We start from the raw sequence: 27,904 nt of genomic DNA on the forward strand, positions 1-27,904 counted from the left end.
AGAAAGTATAGGTAAGCATTCCACAGATGCTTGATGAGGGAAAGGAAATTTATTTAATCATATTTCAGCTGGCAGAAATTCTTAAAGCTGCTCTAACCAGCTGGCCATCAGATTTATACGGAACTATGGATTATCATACAATGAGAGGCAATAGAGTGTGACAGCAAAGGTTTTGGGGTCAATCAGTCCTAGATTTTATTAGTAAGGGGTCCTTGGGCAGATTTAATCTCCCAAAGCCTCAATCACTCTCTCTGTAAATCAGAAATAAAATAGTACCTTTTAGGGTGGTTATAAAAATTAAATATATAAGATGAGTATAAAGTACTTAGCATCATTAATAAACGTTAACTGACTTTATTTATCAATAAAGTTAGCTAAAAGGTACTTCACAAAGTGAAGCTAATGTTTTTATGGACGATATTTTGACTTTATTTTGAGGATTAAAGTTTTCATATGATCTAGGGGCACTCTGTGACAATATTAAGTCAAGGGGAAAAGGCAAAACTATTTTCACTTCTTATTTTTATTTGGTATCTTGATGAGCAACTTTTCCCCAAGGTAAAAGCATTTTAGTTCTTCAACTTAATCTTCATGAATCAGTATAAAGTACTGAATCTCAGCAAAATGAAGTTATTAAAAATGACTTAAAGAATCAAATTCAGGGCGCCTGGATGGCTCAGTCGGTTGAGCATCCAGCTTTGGCTCAGGTCATGATCTCACGGTTCATGGGTTTGCGCCCCGCATGGGGCTCTGTGCTGACAGCTAGCTCAGAGTCTGGAGCCTGCTTCAGATTCTGTGCCTTCCTCTCTCTCTGACCGTCCCCTGCTCACAGTGACTCTCTCTGTCTCTCAAAAATAAGTAAAAAACATTAAAAAAAATTTAACAAACAAAAAAAGAATCAAATTCAATATTAAGAAAATTTAGAAAAAGTTTTCTCAAGTTACCTTAAATTCTCTTGATTAGAAGAGCTGTGAGAAACCATGTTTTCATGGGAATTTACTGAACACGGTTTTTTGGAAATACTTAGACAAAACAATAAGCACCTATATTTTTGGCTTAAGTGGACTTGTGTCTAGACAAAACAGAACTGACTCCAATACAGGGATGATAGTCTACCCCAATTATTCTATTAAATTCTAAAACAGTCTCTCCTAAAGGTTGGCAACTATAGCCGGCAGGCCAAATCCAGCCCACAGTTCATGTTCATTAGTATAGTTTTTCTGGAACAGAGCCATGCTCATTCATTTATGTATTGTATTATATATTGTATTTCAAGTTGAAAAGTTGCAACAGAGACCATATGGCCCACAAAGCCTAAAATATTTAGTATTGCTCTTTTACGGACAAAAATTGCCAACTCCTATTCTAAAAAAGCAATCCAAAAAAAAAGGAATAAAACCTGTTCAGGACTCACCTGAGGGGTTGTCTTTTTGTATTGATCACCTCCATCTATCACATCCCTCATGATTTTTCCCTTAAGAAATTCATAGTCTTCTGGACTCAGGCGAATAGACTCCATGGTTTTTCCACAGCCCAAACACTGACCACTGTAGTTACAAAAGTTTGTGTTAAACGGTATCCTGGAAAAGAATTTTCTCTAAAATGAATAATCTTAGGACAGAAGAAAATTGAAAGGTAATTAAAAAAAAATTATAATCTTTGTGATCACATGCAATTTTTTGCAAAACTGGTAATAACACACATTAAGTGTGCCAGAAAACCCAAAAGAGTAGACTGCTAGGAACCCAGATAAAGTATTTAAACTTATTCCCAAAACACAACTGGGTCCCAGATCTATAGGGGAAAATATCTCTGAATAGTCACATGAGGCTCACTGCACCTATGGGAAAAACACCTTGAACACTGCAAATTCTCCATATGCAAAATATGGCTTTTTTCTTGGGTACTCTCTTAATTATCCTATTTTTAATGTACTCTTAAAAATTTTTTGATCAACAAAACCTACTAAATCTGAATCAAACAAGTTAAAAAAATACTGGTCTTACCTTCCCCGGATTGTTGTGAACTGTCCTTTCCATTTTTCCCCAGGAACACTACAAAAAAAGATTACAAAACCAAATCATTATAGGGTCAGATTCCTAAAACTTGAAACAAAATTTAAAAAGTGATAAAATAAACGAGATAATAATTCTAATTTTTTTAAAAAAAGAGAAAAGGTCAGATTCCCACAGAACCAAAAAATAGGCATTTTTCTGATACTCTGTGATGGGGCTAAGGAGGGAACAGTACCCTACTGTGGACCTCCTTCTTCCTTTTACTTCTCTGGTCATTCAACCCTCATCTTCAAGTCTAATCTACTTCCAGGGGATCCGGCAGCTAACATTAACAGTATAACCTCTAAATTAAACTCAACTCTAGCCTTCTCCATAAAGCTGCCAGAGATCGTTCCTCCCCAGAGTTAATTCCTTCCCTTACACTAACTTCTTATACATCACGAGTGTCAAATATCGAGTATCGTATTCCCACTTAGTTTGTGAATTGCATCGTAATAGATCTTACATCACAAAACACCCGAAGTACCGAGTCAAATGGAGGCATTCAAAACGGTATACCTGATTTATTTGCTCAATCAATGTATCCCTTCTTTCCTCCTGCGTATACTACCATTGGTTTCTATGGACTCTTTTGCCTGAGATCCTGCATGACCTGAGCCAAAATCAAGAGTGGGATGCTTAACTGACTGAGCCAGGTGCCCCAGCAGTTACCTTTCTAAAACTTTACTCCAAAGTAACAGAATAAAATCCAAAATCCTTGGCATTCAAAGAATTTCACAATCTAGCTCCTCCACTCAAATTCAATAAATTTGTTAAATAAAATAATTAAGCATTATTGCTCCTTTAAAGCTCTGTGAAGAGAATATATATAGAGTAGAAAATAGAAAACCAGAAAAGGACTAAATTTTTATTAAAGAGTCTGAAAAAAATTAGTGATGAATAAGTGAATAAAAGACTGAAGCAATATTTAGGGACATAGCCAGGAACATGAATAAAAGCAAAGGGAAGCAGAGAGCCTTGGAGAGAGCAGCTGGATAGTGGAAAGATCCAAAATGAACTGGAACAATGAAATTTTCCATTTTTAATACTTGTATGTCATGTCCGATCAGGCTTCCCTGATCTGCTCTAACCATCCAAATTGATGAAATGCATAGATTAAACAGTTACCAGTCACTAGGTTTCAGAAGAACTTCTGAAAATACTAATGTGATCCAAAGACAGCTCCAGTGTTCTTGCCATAAACTCCAGCCATAAGTACTCTAGGTAAGGTATAACTGAACACCTCAGAAAAAAACAGATGATTCTTCTAAAAAGAATACATAAAAACACACAAGTGCTCTATAATTTTCCTTTTATGTGATTAATGGAGAATAGAACTTGTTTATGCTATTGCTTTTTTTAAAGAGAGAAAATGTTGTCTTTAAGGAGAAAAGGAATCTCTCTCAAAGAAGGAAAAAAGTATAATGTGAATATAGTAACCAACAGCAACAACAACAAAAGGAGGCAACTATTTTAGGTATAGGCATTAAAGTAAAAACATACATATAGAAAAATCAAAATTACCTTTCAAACCATGTTTTTATACTGTGTGCAAATGATTCATCAGGATATAGACGATTATTTCTTAGATACAAAAGAATGTCAAGTAGTTTGTTTGAATACTGATCATCTGTTATGTTTTTTCCAAAGTCAAAGAATGCTTTTAACGTTTTCAACATAGGAATAAGATTATGACCTAACAATTCCTGATATAAACTCCAAGCTAGGTTTATATCTTGGTGAAGGAGGGCTCCTTCGATACAATCATTGTAGTTCTTTTTTGAAGGAATCATGACTTTTTTGATATCCTCTAACAGCAGTAAGGCCTCTCTCCATCTGTCTGAGTGAATTAATCCTTGGATGAGAAGAGTATACCCTCCAGGTTCTAACCTCTTGTATCTGGCTTTCATGATTTCATAGACATCAACAACTTCCGGTATATGTTTATGAAAGACACAGAGATACAAATACCTAACCAGCAAATCATAGCCTACAATACCATTGTTTTTGGCAGCTACCCAGGCTAAGAGAGATTTGGCCACATCTATAGAGCTACGGTAGTGAGCCATTTGTGAAATGGTCCAACTTTCAAAATTAGCCTTTCCTTTGAAGTCTTCCTTGAGTTTATCCCACTCTTCTGAATTCAAAGGTCTTGTTGGAAGTTGAATCCTGTTCCTAACAGGTGACAAGGCATGATCCTCCCTATGAGGATTCATCTGTGATCTCTTCTTAGCTGCTCCAGCTGCAAAAAGATGGGAATCAGAAGAAACTTGCTTATTACTGTCTTCATCTCGTTTCCTGAGATAGCTGGCCTTGGAAATCAGAAGATTCACTGCTTTAGTATTTTGTGGAGACACTGCTTTAAGAGAAAACCACTGCTGTTGGTTCCTGATGCCATAATAGTCTTTGAGACAGAGAGAGAGGTAAGAGTGTCCTGGGCCTAGGCCAAGGTATGGGTTGCTCTTCCAGAGCTTAGGAAGGCTTCGAATACCTGTGAACCAGAAAGTCATCATGCACTGTGAGCAGCACCAAATATATTGAGACAGATGTTCACAAAGCCCCTACTTCTACTGCATAATTAAGGAATTGGGAGTGGAGGGCAGAGAATCGGAGCACAACTTCTTAAAAGATGATTTCATTTTCCCACAAAGGATCTGCTTTTGAGGTTACTTAATACAACGAAGTCTGTTGAGTTCTCTCCATTAAACAACCATCCAGGGACAGCCAAAGTCAGTCAAAATTCTCTGAACCAGGGGACAGGGCTGGAATCTTCTGGTGCCCGATAAATTCCAACCTGTAAACCTGAGAAAAAAGCACAAGGAGGTCCGTCCAGTTTGATTCGCGTGGATCACAATTGCCCTTGAAAACAGGATCCCATTGGAGCCTTGATGACAGAAGGGCTTAAAGTCAAAAACCGCGACCAGGAACCCCCAACTCCAGATCTAGGAGCAGCACGGACAGTGGCGAAAGCCCTAGTCTGGCCCTCCCAGGCCGCCAAAGGCGTGAGGTGAGGATGTGAGGGCAGGGGAGGGGGGAGAGAGCCGAGCCAACAATTTCAGTAAGGAAGGGAAGTACACAAGGGGCACTGCCTGCTGTGTACGAACCAATCATAAACAAAGTTCACTCCATTCAACAACTCACCTCAGCACTCACGCTTAATGCAACCATAGACGCAGCGGAAACTACCACGTCCACAATGCACCGCGAGGGCCCAGACAGTGGAGGCGTGGCTGAACCAGACGCAGGCGTTCCGCTGGGCCTGACAGCGGTAGAAAGACGATTTTGAAACTTTTAGTGGCATAGGCGGCTGCTGAAGACGTCCGCTACATTCAGGGACGCTTTAGAGCCCCTAGTTATCAGCAATGAACAATGAAAAGAAATTGTGAAGGAAGAAAGACCCCACCCTAACGCCCGGCGCCGGAAACGCCTACGGACTCCCGCGTCACGTGGTACACACACACACGCGCGCGCGCCGAAGCCCCACGTCCCCACGTTACGTGGGGCTTCCTTATTCTGCACCTTTAAAATTGGAGTTGGTGAAGTTAGGTGCTGACTTGCAAAGGATTATTTTTTCCGTCTCGTTCAAGTCTGCTTTCCTCGCTGTTAACGTGATCTCCGTATTCTCCGCAGTGGCCATAATCGGTTGCCTCTTCAGCCGACTTCCGCCCATGTCCAACATGGCGATTGAGTATTCTTGACCTTTACAGGGTTGGGCGGTGATTGCTGTCTGGGCTGGTAAGGGGTGGAGCGGTTAGTAAACAGCAAATGCCGGAGCTGCTGCGCGGGAGTCAGCCATGGACTGGAAAGAAATTCTTCGCCGGCGGTTAGAGACGCCCAGCACCGGTACTAATAGTGAGTTTGGGAGGGGCTGCTCGCAGAGATAGGCCCTAAATTCCTGAAGATGGGGGGAGATCGGGGAGGAGCAGCTGGAGCCGCACTTTACGCTTCTGTGAAAGCTCTTGACAAAGGCAGTTGGACTGTGATTTAGCGTTACTGTAAGGTTTGATCCCCACTTTCCGGGAAAAGGAGTTGCGGAATTAAGAGCACCAATTTACGTGGCCTTGACGTAGGCTTTTAAGGAATAATTGAGAATCTCAGTTTCAGCAACTGGCCTTGACTTAGGCTTTTGAGGAATAATTGAGAATCCCATTTCCAACAACTGTTCGATCCTACTGTAACCTATAATCCATTGATCTTATGCCTTTTTACTACCACACTTTTTACTTTCCTCTTTATCCATTTTAGATTCCACAATCTACGGTTTCCTTATTTCTTTACTTCACCTTCACACTTCCTCGTTAACCAACCTGGTTAAAACTATCTTTCCTATTTCACACATGCCCTCAGCGTAGCCAAAAGTGGCTGGAGAAAAACGAAACCATGGTGCATTTTCTCATTTTTAATTCATGTGAACGAACCTAAAGTAAATGTTTCAGTCATTTATTTACACATATTCCTCGTTTCCTTACACTCAGTTTTGGCAGTTCTCATCTTCCAGACATTCAGTTCTCCAGTATATCCTACCTACTCTTTATCTTAAGTTGATGAACTTGTATATATATATATTTGAGAAAGTCGAAGCAAAGAAAAACCTCACCTGTTCCCATTTATCATTCCTATCAGTCCTTTCCTCACCATAGATGCCCATACACTCTGCCTTGACTGTTAAGATGAAACATTGTCCATGCTCCTATTTGAGACAATTTCTCCACTCCAACATTAGTAATGCTTGCTTTCTTTTATTCACTGACTTCACTCTGTTCTTCTATCTCAGCTATCACCGGATTTTCCTTTTCTACTGGGTCATTTCCATCAACTCTGATAAACATGTTATACTCCATGTAAGAAAAACATTTCTTCTCACATCTCCTTTGAGGTTTTGCTACATTTTTCTGCACCCCTTATAGGAAAACTTATCAAAAAGTTGCATGTACTTGTACATTCTCCTTCACTCTTTTTCTTAAAAAAATTTTTTTTAGTATTTATTTATTTTGAGAGAGAGAGAGAAACAGAGTGTGAGCAGGGGAGGGGCAGAGAGAGAGGGAGACACAGAATCTGAAGCATGCTCCAGGCTCTGAGCCATCAGCAAAGAGCCGGATGCAGGGCTTGAACCCATGAGCGCGATCATGACCTGAGCCAAAGTTGGACATTCAACCGACAGAGCCATCCAGGCGCCCCACTTCACTCTTTTTTAAAAAAATATTTTATAATGTTCATTTATTTTTTGAGAGAGAGAGAGAGAGAGAGAGAGAGCGAGCGAGCAGGAGAGGGGCGAAGAGAGGGAGACACAGAATCCGAAGCAGGCTCCAGGCTCCTAGCTATCAGCACAGAGCCCAGTGTGGGACTTGACATCAGGAACTGCAAGATAATGACCTGAGCAGAAGTTGGAAGCTCAATCGACTGACCAACCCCAAGCGCCCCATCCTCTACTTTGCTCATAAACTCACTCCATTGCATGCCTGTTATGTGCCAAGTACTGCTTTAGGCTATAGCAGTAATCAGAACAGACCAAAAAACAAAAAACAAACAAACAAACAAAAGTCTTTGTAGAACTTAAGCTTTAGTGTTGGGAGAGATGATAAATAAAATAATCAGTAAATCATTTAAGTTGTACAGCTCCTATTTATGGCTGTTTCCTTCATTAGTGTGCTAGGTCCCATTTATGCCTGTTCAAAGGCATACTCCTGCAGTTGTCCACTCTCTCCTGCGTCAGTTTTCCTTTCTCAGTCATTCCTTTCAGTATATAAACATGGTGATATTTCTTTCACCTTTAAGAAACTTTCTTGTCTTAAACTTCTACCCTTAGCTATGTCTCATTACCCTGTTCCCCTTATAGCAATGCTTGTTAAAAGAACAGTTGATTAAATCTGTACTGTAATTCCTGCTTGTCAAGATCATCAGTGATCTCCATGTAGTTCCAGCGGTCAGTTTTTAGTCATCACTTTCCGTGACCTGCCAGCAGTCCCTGCCAGGGATACAGTAGTTCCCTCTCCTCCTAAGCATACTTTTCTCTCTTGGTTTCTGGGAGACACACTCCCTTAGTTTCTTCCCACCTTACCAGTCATCCCTTCTCAATCTTTGTTTTCTTCTCCCTAGCAATTTACCATCAGAGCGCCCAAAGCTAAGTCCTTGGTAAACTTCTATTATCTTTACTATCTACACTCACCTTCATGATGAAATTAGCCATTATTCTTAAGGCTTTAAATACTGTATATTTGCTTTGGTCTCCTAAATGTGTATTTCTGGCTTCCTAAATGCCAGACTCTAATTGCCTACCTGACATGTCCACTTGGATCTAATAGGTATCTTTTTTTTTTTTTTAGAGAGAAAGAGCAGGTGTGCAAGCCAGGAAGGGCGGGGGGGCGGTGGTAGAGGGAGGGAAGGAGGGAGGGAATCTTAAGCAGGCTTCATGCTCAGTGCAGAGACCAGTGCGGAGCTCAATCCCACACCCTGAGGTCATGACCTGAGCCAAAATCAAGAGTTGGATGCTTAACCCACTGAGCCACCGAGGCACCCCTGTAATAGGTATCTTAATCTTAACTTATCCAAAACTGAACTTCTGCTTTCCTTTCTAACTTGCTCACTTGTAGCTTTCCCTATCTTTAATATTGGCAACCCCATCTGCTCAGGTCAAAATCTTTAAAGATATCTTCAATTGCTCTTTTTCTCTGATATCCACATCCAGTGTATCTGCAGATCCTGTGACTAAAAAGAAAATACATTCAGAATATTTACTCCTAACTGCCTCCATTGCAGCCACCATGATCCAGGCCAGCACCATCTGTCACCTGGATTACTACATTAGCCTCCTAGTTGCTTCTGGTGGCTTTCTCCCTCACCAGAATAAAATCCAGTGTCTTTCCAATGAGCTAGTGGCCTTGCCTCCCATTAATCTGCTTTCCCTCATCTACTGTTTGCTCTGGCTCACTCTGCTACAGCCACACCGACTGCCTCCCTCGTCCCTGGACACACCAGGCACACTCCTATCTTACGGTCTTGGCACTGGCTATTTGCTTGCCTTGTATGCCCTTTCTCCAGGATATCTGGATAGCCTGCTTCCTTGCCTTCTTCAATATTTTTTGCTCAGTTTCATCTCCATGAAGCTTTCCCAGACACTGTTGAAAGCTGTGTGTAGGTATAGACACATGTGCATGTCTCCACTCACACATATACTTGTGTTCCCTAGAATAGTTGAGTGAAAAAGAATGAGTGAAATAATGAAAATAACTCTAGGGGTTTGGGCTTGGGTGACTGGATGAATACCATTAACTGGGATTGAAACATGGAATTAGAAGTGTAGTAAGGTGAGGGATAGGAAAATTGTTAGGCATATTGGAGTGTGAGAAAGAAACTATTTTGTTTTGAATGTATGAATTTAGAATTCAAGAGCAATGCCTGGGTTAGTGACATGCATTTGGGACTTAGAAGTCACACTACAAAAGTTGAAATAAGGAAGAAAGATTAATAAATAATAAAAATAAATGGCCAGAAAATAAGAGACTCAACAGTGTGATCCAAGGTTAGGAATTAACATGGCACATGTGGCGGAAATGCAGGCATAAGAGAGGTTTAGGGGAACAACTATAGGCATGTTGGAAGGAAGTAAGCCCAGGAAGAAGAAAGTAAACCTATTGAGAAAATAGATCCCAGAATTGAAGATTTCAGTGAAGCTGAAGTGTAGGTTTTATGACTGAGGTTTTGAATAAACAGAAGGAGAGGATTATCTCATTATCTGAGAGTATATGAGAGTTTAAGATTTTATTTAAGGGGTGCCTGGGTGGCTCAGTCGGTTAAGCATCTGGCGTTGGCTCAGGTTATGATCTCACGGTTTGTGGGTTTGAGCCCCGCGTCAGGCTCTGTGCGGACAGCTAGCTCAGAGCCTGGAGCTGCCTCAGATTCTGTGCCTCCCTCTCTCTCTCTGACTCTCCCCTGCTCCCGCTATCTCTGTCTCTCAAAAAAATAAATAAAAATCATTAAAAAAGATTTTATTTAAGTTTAAGGTTAGTATATTTAGGAGCAGCTAAGGTCTGGTCTTGTCCTGGAACTGAGTGACAGAGGTGACCCCTCTTCAGAGTTAAGGTGTTATAGTTACTATCATAAATATTTATCCTTCCTTGATGATTGCAAGACATTGAGGTGAAGAGCACTGCACCAGTTACTATGGTCAACAAACTGGTGGACTGACTAAATGAGATGGTTATAGGCCAGCTGCAGGCAGTTTGGAGGGTAATAGCATCCTGAGGTCTGAGCTTCAGATGGAAGGGGTTTGCATTCGATAGAGGAACAGTGATTTCAAGGCTGAAGTTCCATGAGGTCAAGGGGTGTGTCTGTTTTCTTACCACTCTAGCCCCCCTGTGTCTAATAGTGTTCTGTACATAGTAGGTGCTCAGTAAGTACTTTTGATGGACTGAATCATTAACATGCCAGAAGTCTGTAAGAGAGGCAGTGACTTGAGGAAGACACAAGTATAGTGATAAAAAGAAGTGGAAGGAGCAGCTGAGATATGGTTGAAGGTGCAGGAGAGGATTTTTCCAGTGGAAGATAGTGATTCCTGCTATTTCCAGAAAATTAATACAGATTTTCAGTATCTAAGCATAATTTTGAATGTCTTGTTTGCACTGTAATTACCCTATAGTAGAAAATACTGATTTTAAAAGTGCTTTTCCCCTTTTTAATCTATTTTGTTACCAGAAAAAAAAAGTGAACAAGAATTAAAAGATGAAGAAATGGATTTATTTACCAAGTACTACTCGGAATGGAAAGGAGATAGGAAAAACACAAACAAATTCTATAAGACCATTCCCCGGTTTTATTATAGGGTAAGTGTTATCTAAGCAAGTGTTTTACAGAGTTTATAAGTGAAATGTAATTTTTAAGATGGAATCAGAATCTTTTATATAAATACAGGATTATATTTTGAATTTTGTATATTTATCCTTGTTGATCTTATTGTTTTGGAATTGATAAAATCTCAGAGTTTGATATAAATTAGTATAAAAACACAAAGTTTTGGGGTGCCTGGGTGGCTCAGTTGGTTAAGCATCCGATTTCAGTTCAGGTCATGATCTCACGGTTCGTGAGTTCAAGCCCCATGTCAGGCTCTGTGCTGACATCTAGCTCAGAGCCTGGAGCATGTCTTCAGATTCTGTGTCTCCCTCTTTCTCTGACCCTCCCCTGCTCATGCTGTCTCTTTTTGTCTCTGAAAAATAAATAAATAAACATTTTTTTAAAAAAGTTATTTGGCCCCCTTTTTTGAGTTATTGGCTTTTTCTTCCTGATTTTTCCTATGGATATTTGTGGTAGGTATTCTGTTAGATTATGTTGTGTTTTTACAAGACTTGGGTTTACTTGGGCTGATCACCATTTTTAACTTTTGTTTTTTACTCATGTTGCAAGGTATAATACATTTTGCTCAAAGTTGAACTGAAAAACAGATTAAAATGGAAAACTTGAAGAGTTGGACTTAATTATGTTTCCTTGTTCCAAAACCATAAAGTCTTTGGAAAAGATTATGGTAAACAGTAAGATCTTGAAAAAGCTACTTACAGCTGAAATTGAAGGAATAAGACCTTTTAGTGTTAGGCAAAATGTGATCACTGTAGAAAAGTTAATGGTGGAATTTTAGCAGATTCATTTTTTTTTAATTTTTTAATGTTTATTCATTTTTTGAGAGCCAGGGACAGAGCATGAGTGGGGGAGGGGCAGAGAGAGAGGAAGACACAGAATCCAAAGTGGGCTCCAGGCTCTCAACTGTCAGCACAGAGCCCGATGTGGGGCTCGAACTCACAAACTATGAGATCATGACCTGAGCCGACGTCAGATGCTTAACCGACTGAGCCACCCAGGCGCCCCCAGAATGTCTCTTAAAACTGCTACTTTATAACTCAATTTACAACATTATTTACAAAGAAAGTAGGAGCAACGTACTAATATAAGTGAATTATCCAGATATTCTTCAAGTACAAACTTTTTCCAAGTGAACCATTTTTATTAGAAACCTTTTTATAATACTATTTCCCAGTATTTTAAGAATTACATGACTAGGGTGCCTGGCTTGCGCAACTAGTAAAGTGTCCAACTCTTAATCTTGGAGTCATGAGTTTAAGCCCCACATCAGGTGTAGAAATTACTTAAAAATAAAACCTTGTAAAACAAATTAGATAACTAAGCCACATTTGCATGGAAAAGAGAAAATATAGCTGATATTTCCCCATAACACTGCACAGAGATGTAAATATTTTTGCATGAATTCTTCTGCATACTTCTGTGTACATGTATCACAAAAATGGGATCATATACGTACTTCTGCTTTTTGCATTTCATACTTTCTTAAACAGAGTCCACTAGACAACTGAAAATTTTTGATAGTCTGGGGGCCAAGAAGAGAATTGACATTTATTGAGTGCTGATGTACTTCAGACCATTTTATATTCATGATCTCATTTAATCAGGATTATGAAATCATATCTTACTAATCCAAGAACAGCCCTTAGATGGTGATATGATCCCATTTCTGAGCCCAGGACTCACTTTTCCTGTATTTCCAGTGCTAACCTTTGGCTGTCATTTGTGGTTCTTGAGGGAATTCCCTATGTTCCATTTCTGTTGCCTCCTTCTCACTGTGACCTCTCCCAGATCCCAGATGGCTTCCTGTCTGCAGATGAGGATTGCTGGAATGTTCTTTCCTCTTCTCTATCTTTCCACAGTTTTGGCAAAACCGCCTCTTATCTTTGGTCACCATGTCTCTCCTTGGCTGATTAGCTGGTTGACTAGCCACTGGAGCACAGAGTCTCAGCCCCTGCCTCACCTCCGGATGCTTCTTCCTTCCCCATTCCTTTTCATGGGAGGGATAGCATCTTAATTCTTGGAGATGAATGGCAAAAACGGGGGCTAATTTGGATTATGGTTACTTAGCCACATTTAATGGGGCAGAGATATAGAAGAAATCCTTAAGCAAATTATTTGAAGTTGAATTGGAATGAGTCATTTTTAAGCCCTGTTTATGGAAATCACCCCAGTGGGCAGACCCTCTACTTGGAGGTGAACATAATAGACACTGGCTTGACCATTTCTAAGAAGTAAGGTCATCCAGACTCAAAAGGCTTACTGTGCTAAGACAGTCTATATTCAGTTAGTCCTAATTTAATTCTGTGTCAGACTAAGCTTATCTGGACAGAGTGCTCTAAGAATATAAAATTAAACTTGGTTTAGACTGTTAGTTCTTTCTAGGCAGGGATCTGGTCTTGCTGATCATTGAATCCTCTGTGGATCTTTTTTTGTTAAATGAACTTTTTCAAAAATGTTTGTTTATTTTTGAGAGAGACAGAGAGTGTGTGTCATGTGAGCAGAGGAGGAGCAGAGAGAGGTGAGGACAGAGGATCTGAAGTGGGCAGATAGTCTGATGCAGGGCTTGAACTCACGAACCATGAGATCATGACCTAAGCCAAAATTGTATGCTTAACCGGCTGGGCCACCCAGTTGCTCCTAAATGAACTTTTAAATGAATAACTTGAAGTTAAACAAAATTGAGATACAAAAAGTAATTTAAAGATGTGTACTTATTTTATTTACTTATTTTCTAGGCCAAATATATTTTTACATAATCCAAAAGTCTAGAATTTAGGTATAGATATTAACTCTAGTGTATTTTTAGCTGCCAGCTGAAGATGAAGTCTTACTACAAAAATTAAGAGAAGAATCCAGAGCTGTCTTTCTGCAGAGGAAGAGCAGAGAACTATTAGATAATGAAGAATTACAGGTAAGACTAGTATAAAAAGTTGCTTTGGACGTTAGCCATTTCTTATTTGTACTAAAGTCATACAGGATCTCAGGCTTTCTTAATGGAGCCACTACTGCAGAGTGGGTGAAGGCCCTGGAGCAATGGTTTCTGTCAAAATCAGCTGCAGAGCTTACCTGGGCACTGTTCTCCCAAGGATAGTTTTGTTTTTTTGTTTTTTTTTGTTTTTTAAAGTCCCTAGGTGATTCTATCATAAGGCCAAAGTTGAGAGTCACCATTGGCTCAAGGGTCAAGACGTAGGGACTCACGTCCTAGCCAGGCTCTCTGATCTTGGGCAATGGACTTAACATTTCCATGCTCCAAATCTCATATGTAAAGTAGAGATAACAGTGTCTACATCACATAGATATATGGATTAATGAGGTACTATCTATGAAAATTTTAAATTTAAGCATTCAATAAATGCTAGCTATTTGTATTATGTTATTTGTAATCAAAAGGAAATAGGGGATGAGGTTCATCTTAATATTAAATTTCCATCAGGCTATCATTTTAATGGGGATAACACATTTAACTAATGTTAAATTTTGTTTTATTACTGTAACATCTTCATTTCTGCTATTCTCCTAAGAACTTATGGTTTTTGCTGGATAAACACCAAACACCACCTATGATTGGAGAGGAAGCAATGATTAATTATGAAAATTTTTTGAAAGTTGGTGAAAAAGCTGGACCAAAATGCAAGTAAGAATAATATAATTAATAAAGGAGTATGTTATGTTAAGCATTTTAAATGCTTCAAATAAATGTTAATGAAGAGTGGTGTGACAGTTTGAGTCCATTTGAGTTATTAATAAATTTAATAAAATAAGTTAAAAAAATTATATTGGTATTAAAAGAAATAATAGTTCATAATGGTATATTTACATATATAGTACATTTATTTACAACAGTATGGACTTTCATTCTTAGGATGATAAAATACAAAGATATATGACTTAATATTTTAAGTTTTGAACCCTGATTCTCACTTTGATTTTTTTCATTTTGATTTTTAATTATTTGGATTCATGCTGTTGCTAATTCAATATAGAAGTCATTTTTATATTATGTTGGTGGATGATTTTAATCTTTATTTCCTTTCCTTAGGCAGTTTTTTACAGCAAAAGTCTTTGCTAAACTCCTTCACACAGACTCTTACGGAAGAATTTCTATTATGCAGTTCTTCAATTATGTCATGAGAAAAGGTGATTTCATTTTCATTGTGCTTAAACTCCTCTTATCTGGGAAATCAGAATTTTTGGCACATGCTTTTATAGTATTCCTTTCATCTGAAACAGCTCTCTTAGTAAGTCTGAATAGCAGAATTTCTTGTCTTTTGACTCAATTGTTTTCTTATTTTCCGATTCTCTCCTCGAATTTACTAGAGCTGAGACTTTCACCAATGTATAGTTGACTCTTGAACAACATAGAGGTTGGGGCACTAACCTCCTGTGTAGTCAAAAATCTGAGTATAAGTTTTGACTCCCCCAAAACTGAACTGTTAATAGCCTATTGTTGACTGGAAGCTTTACCAATAATATAAACAGTTGATTAGTCCATATTATATATGTTACATGTATTATATACTGTATTACAAGAAAGTAAGCTAGAGAAAAGAATGCTATTAAGAAAATTATAAGGTGGGGCACTGGGCTGGCTCAGTTAAGTGGGGTGTGTAACTCTTGATCTCAGGGTTGTGAGTTTGAGTTCCATGCTGGGTGTAGAGATTACTTAAAAAAGAGAGGTGCCTGGGTGGCTCAGTCTGGTTAAGTCTCTGACTCTTGATCTAAGTTCAGGTCTTGATCTCAGTGTCATGAGTTCAAGCCCTGCATTGGGCTCTTCGCTGGGCATTAAGCCTACTTAAAAAAAAAGAAAGAAAATCAGAAGGAAGAGAAAGTACATTTACAGTACTATACTGTGTCTATTGGGGGAAAAAAATCCATGTATAAGTGGACTCACACAGTTCAGACCCATGTTATTCAAGGGTCAGCTGTATTATACGTTGAGTTGCCTGAGGATAGTTTCAAACTCAGAATTATAGCATCACATTCTAGGAGTTTTTATTAAACAACCTGGAGTTGTTATAATTCCTATTAAGTTCCATAATGACCTGTGAAGATTTAGATGTATGATTTTTAACCAATCCTTAGTCATAGTAACGAACCTTAGTAGAATAAATGTACCTTCATTGAAGGCATAACATTACAATCCCTGTCCCTTTTTGTGGAAACACCAAGTTTAATGGGTAAAGAACAATATTCTCAAGGGTATTAACTTTATTGTCACTTTAGGCAGAGTAGAATTGGTGATATCTGCCATTAATTCTATGGTATATTTTGTTACAAACAATTTTGGGGTAATATATGTATGAGAAGTATATTGGTAGAGTTACTAGTTTGTCCCTCTAATCTAGCTGTTTATCTCCTTTTATCCAAATACATGCTAAAGAACAGATCTTAAAATTACATTTCATCTTATGTATTGTCAGTTTGGCTTCATCAAACAAGAATAGGACTCAGTTTATATGATGTTGCTGGTCAAGGGTACCTACGGGAGTCTGTAAGTATTAACTTACTTTAATAACTACTGTAGACACCAAAATGTTAATAGTAGTTATCACTGGTTGGGTTACAGGTGATTCTAAACATTGTTTTTGTTTGTACAAATAACATGTTTCTAAAAAAAAAAAACAACTTTTAAAATGTGTATTGACCACAAAAATTCCTTTTCTGATTCTTCTTCTCCAACTTTCTTCTCCAACTATTAAAAAGAGCTTTTCAGAAAGAGAATAAAATGAAGATAGTGTTTTAACAGCATTAAAACTCATTGAAGAAATAGAGGAAAGCTTTTGGTTATTCCTGAATGTCATAAATGTTAGGGCTAGGAATTTTTCAGGCTGACAAAGATCAAAAAGTTTGATAATGCATTTAAGGAGGGAATATAAAATAGGGTGTGGGTTCCCAAACTCTCAATTCATGGTGCCCTTAGTATCATCAAAGGAAACACCTAACAGTTCCATTTATTAACTAGCTGGTTCTAAACTTTTTTTTAATGTATTCATTGAGCTTGTTATTGTATTAGCCATTTAAAAAAATAATACACATAAGTTGAAAATAAGTAATATTTTTGCTTCATTCTTAAATTACAGTTACCTACGGAATCTGTGCCCGTGGGGCACTGTATGGGTAGTCAAACATGGCAACTAGATTGGACAGTCATCCTCATCTCGTGTTCCACACTAATTTTCCTGTGGTACTTGCTTCATCACAGCAACCATCCAGAACCTGGCTTTGCAAAGATTAATGTCATTAAAAAAGCATATATCTCTGTCAGTGTTGAAAATGTGAACTACCTTGGGCTCATAGCTGACATCTATTATGTACTTTTTGGCAAATGTCACTGTTCTCCTGATATTTTGAAAATATCCTGCTGCGCCCCTGTGTTTATAGAAGCATTCCTGGGGCACAATCTGGGAACCATTGGTTTAGCCTTCACATTGCTGGTAGGAGTGTAAAATGGGTGTGGGCTTTTTGGGCAAGGTGGGAAGTTTGCCAGTGTCTATCAAAATTATAAACATGCACATTCTTTGACCCAGCAATTCCACTTACAGAATTATGTACCATGTTTTCTCATAATATCTGTGAATGAAAAATTAGCTTATTGTCTCTGTAGTATTGTTCTTAGTATCACAAAAGATTAGAAGCAATCTAAATGTCCAGCAATAGAAGACTGGGTAAATGGGTTATGGTACATATTTGCAACTACGTGGATGGAACTGGAGTGTATTATGCTAAGTGAAATTAGTCAGAGAAAGACAAATATCATAAGACTTCACTAATGAGGGATTTAAGATACAAAACAGATGAACATAAGGGAAGGGAAGCAAAAAGAATATAAAAACAGTGAGGGGGACAAAAACATAAGAGAACAAATATGGAGAACAAACAGGGTTAATGGAGGGGTTTTGGGAGGGGGGATGGACTAAATGGGTAAGGGACATAAAGAAATGTAGTCCTAAAAACGTTGCACTTTATGCTAATGAACTTGGTTGTAAATTTAAAAATTAATGAATAATTAATTTAAAATGAAATGAAAAGGGGCGCCTGGGTGGCTTAGTCGGTTAAGCCTCCGGCTTCAGCTCAGGTCAGATCTCACGTTCGTGGGTTCAAGCCCTGCATCAGGCTCTGTGCCAACAGCTAGCTCAGAGCCTGGAGCCTGCTACCGGTTCTGTGTCGCCTTCTCTCTCTGCCCCTCCCCCTCTCATGCTCTGTCTCTCTCTGTATCAAAAATAAATAAAACATTTAAAAATAATAAAATAAAATGAGAAGAGAGCAAAAAATACATAAATAACAATAAATGGATTATGGTACTTCTGTACACTGAAAAAATACATAGCTATTTAAAAACAAGAACCTCAGGGAAAATGGGCATGGAGTAGGGCACTTGTTGGGATGAGCACTGGGTGTTATATATAAACCAACTTGACCATAAACTATATTAAAAACAAAACAAGACAAGAACCTCAGGGTGCGTAGGTGGCTCACTCGGCTCAGGTCATGATCTCACAGTTTGTGAGTTCAAGTCCCCCATTGGGCTCTGTGCTTGCAGCTCAGAGCCTGGAGCCTGCTTTGAATTCTCTGTCTCCCTCTCCCTGCCCCTCTCCCCTTTGCATGTGTATGTGCAGTCTCTCTCTCAAAAATAAATAAATACTAAAAAAAAATTTTTAATGAAAAAATTTAAAAAATTAAAACAAAAAACTCTTTGGAGCCAGGATTGAATGACTGCAAAGTGTATTGTTAAGTGAGAAAAATAAGATACAGAAGAATTTGCATAGTCTGCGACTATATCCTGCATAAAAAGAGAAAAATATACATATATATGTATTGGTTTTTATGTGCATCAGTTATTTTGGGAAGATGCATCAAAAGCTGATGATACAGGTCACCTCTGGGGAGGAGAAACAGACACAGAGACTTTCAATGAACTTTTTGTTCCTTTTGAATTTGGAATTATGTAGAATGTATTACTCAAAAATATGTTAAAATTGAAATAAAAAGTAAATTGGTAGAAACACAATTTAATATAAGTTTTACCACTAACATAGTTTGATTTTATTTCATTAATATATTATTAATGCTGAATGATTTTTAGGACTGAAATTCAACATTTCCAGTATCTAAGAAACAAGATTAGACATTAACACTAACATTTTGATTTGTTCTTTCAGGATTTAGAAAACTACATATTGGAACTTATCCCTACCTTGCCACAGTTAGATGGGCTGGAAAAGTCTTTTTACTCCTTTTATGTTTGCACAGCAGTGAGGAAGTTCTTCTTCTTTTTAGACCCTCTAAGAACAGGTAAAAGAAAATCATATCTTAGATATTATAAATATATTACTCTAAATCTCAGTAAGCAGAGAAAACTCATGAAAATGTCATTTATTTTTCTAACATGTCATTGCCCTTGATTGTATAAATATCTTTTTTGATTTATCTGCATCAACTATAACCAGCTGTGTGACACTGGGCATGTCACCTAACCTCTTAAGAGTTTCATCATCTCTAAAATGGTATATGAATTGATTAATCGGTGGCTCTGTCCAGTTATTCTGATACTTGCTATTGCTGTTATGTAATATACAGAGAATTGGTTCTTTTTGATGTAAAATATGAAACTTTAAAATACCAATTGGCTGATTACTCTTCTAAATTAATACCTTTATAAAATTGAGTTGCTCTTTTTTAAGTGATATTGTATTTGTTCTTTGTTTTTTTGGTGTGTGTTTGTTCTTTGAAGGGAAGATTAAAATTCAAGATATTTTAGCATGCAGCTTCCTTGATGATTTATTGGAGGTAAGTATGTTTTTAAAATATGTAATTGTATCACTTGACAGTTACTGTCTTCTAATTATGTCTCTGTGTTTATTTAGTTAAGGGATGAGGAACTATCCAAAGAGAGTCAAGAAACTAATTGGTTTTCTGCACCTTCTGCCCTAAGGGTTTATGGTATGGTTCCTATCATAATGCTAAAATTTGAGTTATCCTTTCCTCAGTTAATTGGTGTTCAAAGGACAGTTTTATACATAGGCTAATGTAGCTTAGAATCAAAGTATTTTAATTACCGTAAGATCTAGTATTCTAAATTACTAAAATTTACTTGTCATTTTTTACTCTTTAATAGAACATACAGAATGTAATTTGACCCTTTCTTATTGACTCAAGAGCATCATTATGAACATCAACTATTATCTTGCATTGTGGTAAAATGCCACTGCTGTCAGCATCCAGCTTTTTTTCTTTAATTTCATTACTCTGCTACATTATTCTCTTGGGTGGTCTTCTGACTCATTTTGGCATGCTTGATCTCTGCTTTCAAGTACTAGCATTTCAGTGCTTTTTATTGACCCCTATCTTTCTCATTTCAAAACCTAGGAAAGTTTTAAATGGCTGCACACTGAAAATAAATAACAATGTGAAATAGCCCAAAGGCCTTGGCTTACAGAATGGGTTTTCTTTGATTGGCTCTAGCTTAAGGGCTGGTATGATAGAGTCCAGGGATACTATCTTAGGGCACTACCCTAATATAGTTTGAAAACCAAAGTATTAGCCAATAGAAAGAACATTTTGTGTTTATTCTTTTGTCTTTTTTTTTATTCTTTTGTCTTCAAATTAGAATTTTATTTTAGAATTTTATTAGACATTCATAAATGTCTTTTTATCATTTTCCTTCCCAAGGCCAGTATTTGAATCTTGACAAAGATCACAATGGCATGCTGAGTAAAGAAGAACTGTCCCGCTATGGAACCGCCACCATGACCAATGTCTTCTTAGATCGTGTTTTCCAAGAGTGTCTCACTTATGATGGAGAAATGGTAGTAGTTTAAATCTCTGATAAATTTTAAAAATTTAGGCTCCCACAATTTCCACAAACCTTTTTCTTGATGTGATATAGCATTATCATTTTTACATCAGTATCTTTAAAAGTCTGAACTAATCAAATTGTTTGAGTTTTGAAGCCCTTGATCTTAAGGTAAATTCACTTTAAAACATGGACTCAGGACAGATACAAAATTTTAGTATTTTCATTTCATTATCAGTATGTCTTTTTTTTTAAGGTTTCAAGATTTTATTTTATTTTTTATTTATTTTTGAGAGATGGAGAGAGACAGCGCAAGCAGGGGAGGGTCAGAGAGAGAGGAAGACACAGAATTCAAAGCAGGCTCCAGGCTCTGAGTTGTCCACACAGAGCCTGATGCGGGGCTCAAACCCACAAACTGTGAGATCATGACCTGAGCTAAAGCCGGACGCTTAACTGACTGAGCCACCCAGGCGCCCCTCAAGATTTTATTTAAATTCTAGTTAGTTAACATACTGTGTAATTAGTTTCAGGAGTAAAATTTAGTGACTCATCACTTATATATAACACCCAGTGCTCATCACAACAAGTTCCCTCCTTAATACCCATCACCCATTTAACCCAACCACTGCCCACCTGCCCTGAAGAGTATGGACTAGTGAGAAAACAAAGAAGTCTCAAAAGTTGGCAAATCCCATTGACTGTTTTCATATAGATGCTTCATTCTTTAAATTATCAGGTCAGATATAGTACCACAGATGCCATGGTTTAAATCTAAGAATCAGGTTGTATTACTGTAAGTGTTGTATTACTATCTGTAAGTGGCTATATTAGTACCTAACCATTAATATGCACCTTTCCTTTTATCACAATGAAAAATACTTAAGGAAATTCTAACTAGCATTTTATTTTTTATTTTAAGTTTATTTTAGAAAAATCAAGAGCACATGGGGGAAGGGCAGAGTTAAGAGGGAATGAGAGGGAGAATCCCAAGCAGGTTCTGTGCTGATAAGAGCCCAAAGGGGGGCTCTATCTCATGAACCGTGAGATCATGACCTGAGCCGAAACCAGGAGTCAGACACTTAACTGACTGAGCCACCCAGGTGGCCCTCTAGCACTTTAAAATCCCTGTCCTTGGGGCGCCTGGGTGGCTCAGTCAGTTGAGTGTCCGACTTTGGCTCAGATTATGATCTCACAGTTCGTGGGTTTGAGGCCCATGTTGGGCTCTGTGCTGACAGCCCGGACCCTGGAGCCTGCTTCAGATTCTGTGTGTTCCTCTCTCTGCTCCTCCCCTGCTCATGATCTGTCTCTCTCTGTCTCTCAAAAATAAGTGTTAAAAAATACTTAAAATCCCTATCTTGCTGTTAAAAACACGTTAAGGATCTGATGAATTCCCAAATGAAGGACAGTTAAGAAATGGGCATACTGTCAGAAGAGTATTGAGGTATTAGGTTTTATCATTTAGCTTTAATAGGAGTTTACTGAATAACACCATTGATAGCCAGTGGCATAGGAAAAGGGGAGAAGAGGTGCAGAAACTCTGCTTTGTCTACCCCTCAAGAGTGAGAGCTTTAGTATTATAATGACTTCTGGTGACTAAAGTAAACCAGAGGCCTTAACTGGATGGAATTAGACCATGATGAGGCTGCATCTCTTTAGCTCTCTATACTGCAATTTATGCAAAAATAAATTTTTAATTTTAGCCTAAAAAAGTATTTTCTGAGAGTATAAAATTTTTTTCTAAGTTAGAATCTCTCAAGTGTTCTTTTCGCCATGCAAAAAAAGTAATCCAAGTATCCATTTTTTGTAAAGAAAGCTTTCTGTTCTCTTTATGTCATTCTGGCTTTCATTGTGCTTTTTTTTCTTTCTTTGGAGAACAGTTTCAGTTCACCATAGAATATCTGATAGTCTTAAGATGGCTTCTTATTGGAAATCATCTGATTTGAAAATGCTTAAACAATATTTCAAAGTAACTATTTAAATATACTATTCATTCCAGATAAACTTTTTTACCCAAACTGACCACACTGAAATGAAGATACTAATTTAGTGGCATTGTACAATAGCTTGGTCACTATCCTGTCTATGTCAAAGCCATAATCAAAAAAAATTACTCCTGAAAGCAGCAAATCTCTCATAAGAAAATGAGCTGTGTCCCCCAAACTGCCCCCAGTACAGATTAACTGCTATGTAAAATTCTTAGAAACCAATATTAAGTATACAAATGGGTATCTAATTTCATATTAAAAACAGTTGCCATCTTTGATTATAAAATAGCTTCAAATAATTAGATACTCCCTTGAAAAGTTAATTCCAAGTAAGTCTTCTAATGAATGTCCTTTTCTTTCTGTAGGACTATAAGACCTACCTGGACTTTGTTCTTGCGTTAGAGAATCGAAAAGAACCTGCAGCTCTGCAATATATTTTCAAATTACTTGATATTGAGAACAAAGGATATCTGAATGTCTTTTCACTTAATTACTTCTTTAGGGTAAGTCTCATTTAACAAAAAGGTTTACGAACAGATGTTAGAAGAAAATCAGGTCTGCTTTTAGTCTTTTTTTTTTTCTATTTATATAGACTAAAAGCTGATTTGATTAGTTGTAGAACACTAAAAATGTGTAAATATATCGAGTTATACTGGACATGGAGATACAGATATGCATGAGAAATTCTGTGCTTTGGTGATCAAAAACTAATGTGTAAAATCCTACAGAAGTGTCAATTAAACAGTTCAGAAAAGGTAGAAATTTTGCAGGCTTTGGTAGTAGTAGATTTCTTTTGAATGCTGTGCTGTAAAAAAATATTATATATTTTTTATTTTTTTAATGTTTATTTATTTTTTGAGAGCAAAACAGAATGTCACTGGGGGAGGGACAGAAAGAAGGGGGGAGACAGAATCTGAAACAGGCTCCAGGCTCTGAGCTGTCAGCACAGAGCCTGACATGAGACTTGAACTCACAGACTCTGAGATCATGACCTGAGTCAAAGTCAGACACTTAAATGACTGAGCCACCCAGGCATCCCTTATTATTATATTTAAAATAATTTTAGAACTGGCTAGGGGTGCCTGGGTGGCTCAGTCATTTGTGCATCTGACTCTTGATTTTGGTTCAGGTCATGATCCCAGGTTTGTGAGATTGAGCCCAGTGTCAGGCTCTATGCTATCAGCCCAGAGCCTGCTTGGGATTCTCTCTCTTCCTCTGCCCCTCACTCCTGTGTCACACATGCACTCTCTAATAAACTTAAAAAAAAAAAAAAAGTAAGGGAGCCAGGGTGCTTCAGTGGGTTTAGCGTCTGACTTCAGCTCAGGTCATGATCTCACCACTTGTGGGTTCAAGCCCCACGTCAGGCTCTGTGCTGTCCATTTGCTCAGAGCCTGGAGCCTGCTTCAGATTCTGTGTCTCTTTCTCTCTGCCCCTCCCCATTCATGCTCTGTGTCTCCCTGACTCTCAAAAATAAATAAGTGTTAAAAAAAAATTTTTTTAAGTAACTTAAATATAGAAATAATAATTTTAAAACTGGTTAGAATGGCATGCAACATTTCAGCATGTAAACATAATTGCTGAAGTACTTATGTTGTGCCTCAGGTGATCTCATAAAATAACATGATGAGTTCTAAAGGGAAATTTGATTGTATCTTATCTGATAAGCATTCAGATGCACAAGGTATAAAAGTAACAATGTCTGCAGGTTTAAGACAAAGCATTCCTAAATTTGGTGACTTTTCTATTTAATATAATAGTTTTGTACAGTAGTATTTCATTCCATCATCTTATTTCCACAGTTATTTTTAGAAGACTAAGTAATTTTTATATGGTTAAGACAACAGTAAGAAGAAATGGCTTTTTTTTAGACAATAAAAATGGAATTTTCACATCTTTGTCATAAACCATTTTTCCCCAGAGGTTTTCTCTTTTGCATTTAAAAATTTGGGATATTTTAAAAATCACTATTTGGTTTCTGAGTTTCATACTATATATTGGCAAGAGTGGTTAAAATAATAAAGGCTTGTGGTCTGATAGGGAAGGAAGTGGAACTAGAAAGGGACCATGGGACAGGAAGGGAGCTGTTGTGCATTTTTTATTTACAGACTTATTTCTTTCCATACAGGCCATACAGGAACTAATGAAAATCCATGGACAAGATCCTGTTTCATTTCAAGATGTCAAGGTTACCTTTTCTTTTCTTTTCAGTAAGCTCTACACCCAGCATGGAGCTTGAACTCATGACCAGGAATCGCATACTCTGCTAACTAAGCCAGCCAGGCTCCTCTGTCTTTTCTTTTAATATATGTAGTACCAGATAATCACCTGTATTAAATGAAGTTTTATATGAAAGAAACTTAGGAACTAGGAAGTGAATGAAATCAAGTATTTGCTGTTATTTGTTCTGAACCAATATTTAAATGATTAGAAACTGAGACCACACTTGGACTAATGATTTGTATAGTTAATGATTTTAGCATTGTCATCATGTATTTTCATTGGAAACATTCATTCATTTTGATTGAAAATTAAGAGAATGAATATAACCTGCATCCTTTGGCGGCCTATTCTGAGTTAAAATGAATTTTTAACTTGGTAACTGTAGTTGACCCTTGAATAGCCCAGGAGCTAGGGGCAACCCCTTCCCCTCCCACCTCACCCAAGCAGTTGGAAATCCATATATAACTTTTTAAAAAAATTGTATGTGTATTTTGAGAGAGAAAGAGAGCATGCCTGCAAGCCAGGGAGAGGCAGAGAGAATCCCAAGCAGGCTACACCCCGTCAACAGAACCTTAATCCCATGAACTGTGAGATCATGACCTGAGCGGAAATCAAGAGTTGGATCCTTAGCCAACTGAGCCACCCAGGCACCCCCTCCACATATAACTTTTGACACCCCTCCCCCAGAACTTAACTATTAATAGCTTACTTTTGACTGGAAGCCTCACATAAATAATATAAACAGTTAACACATATTTTGTATATTATATGTTTTATATACTATATTTTTTTAAATGAAACTAGAGAAAAAAAATTTGAGAAAATCATAAGGAAAAGAAAATACACTTACAGTATACTATATTTATCAAAAAATACCATGTCTAAGTGAGCCTATGCATTTCTAATCCATGTTGTTCAAGAGCCAACTATATTTAGGTTTGGGCACTTTTTTAATCTGCTACTTCAAAGGTCTTGCTTGATTTAGTATTACTAAGGAGACATCGGTCCTACAAAATGAAAACTACGACTATTTGGAACACATGCTACTTAGCATTTCTGTAGACTTTACCAGCTATAAAAAACATTCCGTATCCAGTACAGATTCAGGTTCAGGCTAAGTAATGTAATAAAATAACCAATCTAGTTTTAATTAAGTATAAGTTAAGGGCTATTTTGGTTTAATATAAATGAGACAAATCTGAAACTATGCAACAGGCAACCTAAGAACTAGTAATTTTAAACTGTCACCAACCTAGAAAATGACATTTCACAAACATCCAGGAATCAAAGCTCATACATTTTATTTACCTGAATTGTTCTAATCTCTTTAAAATGTAACCTCCCTCTTTAAATGCTACTAAATCCTGAGTAATTTTACCGCATAGATTAGAAAACGTGTACCTAATTCCTTGTAAATATTCATATAGTATGTCTTATAATATAGAAGAGATTTTTCCATCTACTCCAGTAAATTCCAGCACAATTTCATGATCATCCTTAATACTGAATCTCTCCCACCCACCACCCGTCTTAGATCCAGAGTATAAAAGGTTGACATCAATACTGGAAATGAAGCCTTGTCATTATTTTCGCTCTGGAAGCATTTTTTAGTTTGAGCTGAGTTTGTACTTAAATCAAGACCTTGCTTTAACAACAATTAGAGGACGATAGAAAAGTATAAGATACTTAACATGTATTCGTTTTGCCACTGATTAGCTTATATAGTTTGGATCAGATGAAACTCTGAGCCTCAGTTTCTTTCCCATTTAAGACAGCTACCACAGGGGCACCTGGGTGGCTCAGTCGGTTGAGCGTCCGGCTTCAGCTCAGGTCATGATCTTACGGTTCGTGGGTTTGAGCCCTGCGTCAGGCTCTGTGCTGACAGCTAGCTCAGAGCCTGGAGCCTGCTTCAGATTCTGTGTCTCCCTTTCTCTCTGACCCTCTCCTACTCACGCTGTCTCTTTCTCTCTCTCAAAAATAAATAAAACATTCAAAACAAAACAAAAAGAAAAAGATAGCTACCACATACCTAAGGAATCTTCCAGTAAAATTCTGATTGTACATAGGGAAAAGGAGTTGCCTGTGTTAAATGGAAAAGAAAAAACTAGAACAAAAAATTTTATATAAGTTCAAGTGTCTGCCTTGAATTTTACATCACTGTATGACAGAAATTAAGTTCATGAGGTACCAAATTTCATTGTATTTCTTTCTCTTACAGGATGAAATCTTTGACATGGTTAAACCAAAGGATCCTTTGAAAATCTCTCTTCAGGATTTAATCAACAGTAATCAAGGAGACACAGTCACCACCATTCTAATTGATCTGAATGGCTTCTGGACTTATGAGAACAGAGAAGCCCTTGTTGCAAATGACAGTGAAAACTCTTCAGACCTTGATGATACATGATCTCTCAAAGACTAGACTGTGTTCATTAAGATAAGCTTGAATGCTGCATGCAAAACCTTTCAAGCTGAATCCTTAGAAACGGCCTAAATAAAATACTTTATATGCCTATAGAACACAGCAAATGTTCTGGAATTTTGGTTGCAGTAGTTGGGAAGCAATAGGACGAAGTGTTGTTTTAGGAGGTAGTAAATTTTGGTTCCACTAGGCTCAAATATGGCAAGTGTGATTTGGTGAAGGTAGGAGTTCACTTTAAATCTGTATAATCTTCAGAAATAAAGGAAGTTTTCATGGGATGTTTCTGACATTAGACATTAAGAATTTGAGTATTTAAGGGATAATTTTTATGTGGTCACTGAACCTTATTAAGGGTATCATAGATTACAAACTTACCCATTCGTTAGAATAGAAGCATTTTCTCTCTAGGTTAGAAGTCTTTGGACAGGATATTTCTTTTTAGGATGTTCCAATAAAAAGTATTCAAGTTAATATTTTAATTAAAAACATTACTATATCTAAAAAAAAATCTGTCTAGGTCTATTAACCAGTACCAGGGTTACATTTTACATAACTCCATTTCATTAAGGATTTTGTTAGAGAA

General features: G+C 37.4%; 2 protein-coding genes across 4 annotated transcripts in view; one reads left to right on the forward strand and one right to left on the reverse strand.

Moving 5' to 3' along the window:
- The window catches only part of PRORP (protein only RNase P catalytic subunit), a 131,072-nt gene extending 125,573 nt beyond the window's left edge, over nt 1–5,499 (reverse strand). Inside the window, exons 1-4 of one of the 2 annotated variants that reach the window (XM_029951644.1) lie at nt 5,196–5,499; nt 3,579–4,856; nt 2,007–2,054; nt 1,415–1,547 (exon numbers count right to left, since the gene is read on the reverse strand). In XM_029951644.1, coding sequence (XP_029807504.1) covers nt 1,415–1,547; nt 2,007–2,054; nt 3,579–4,567 — 1,170 coding nt within the window. In that variant the 5' untranslated portion in view covers nt 4,568–4,856; nt 5,196–5,499. The remainder of the gene's footprint in view (nt 1–1,414; nt 1,548–2,006; nt 2,055–3,578; nt 4,857–5,195) is intronic. The other variant, XM_029951645.1, reaches the window with a different exon arrangement.
- A 17-nt stretch (nt 5,500–5,516) lies between these two features.
- PPP2R3C (protein phosphatase 2 regulatory subunit B''gamma) lies at nt 5,517–27,423 on the forward strand. Of its 2 annotated transcripts, none has more exons than XM_029951650.1 (13): nt 5,517–5,906; nt 10,746–10,873; nt 13,708–13,812; nt 14,423–14,535; nt 14,941–15,038; nt 16,322–16,392; nt 19,061–19,193; nt 19,633–19,688; nt 19,766–19,841; nt 20,571–20,707; nt 23,045–23,182; nt 24,805–24,864; nt 27,118–27,423. In XM_029951650.1, exons 1-13 carry the CDS (start codon nt 5,849–5,851, stop codon nt 27,304–27,306), a joined length of 1,362 nt encoding a protein of 453 aa, XP_029807510.1. In that variant the 5' UTR covers nt 5,517–5,848; the 3' UTR covers nt 27,307–27,423. The 2 variants fall into 2 exon arrangements, with proteins under 2 accessions (XP_029807510.1, XP_029807511.1); XM_029951651.1 differs by having other exon boundaries at nt 5,517–5,897.
- Nucleotides 27,424–27,904: the final 481 nt, after the last annotated feature.

The sequence above is a fragment of the Suricata suricatta genome, chromosome 9 (assembly GCF_006229205.1).
Source record: "Suricata suricatta isolate VVHF042 chromosome 9, meerkat_22Aug2017_6uvM2_HiC, whole genome shotgun sequence".
Classification (NCBI taxonomy): Eukaryota; Metazoa; Chordata; class Mammalia; order Carnivora; family Herpestidae; genus Suricata; species Suricata suricatta.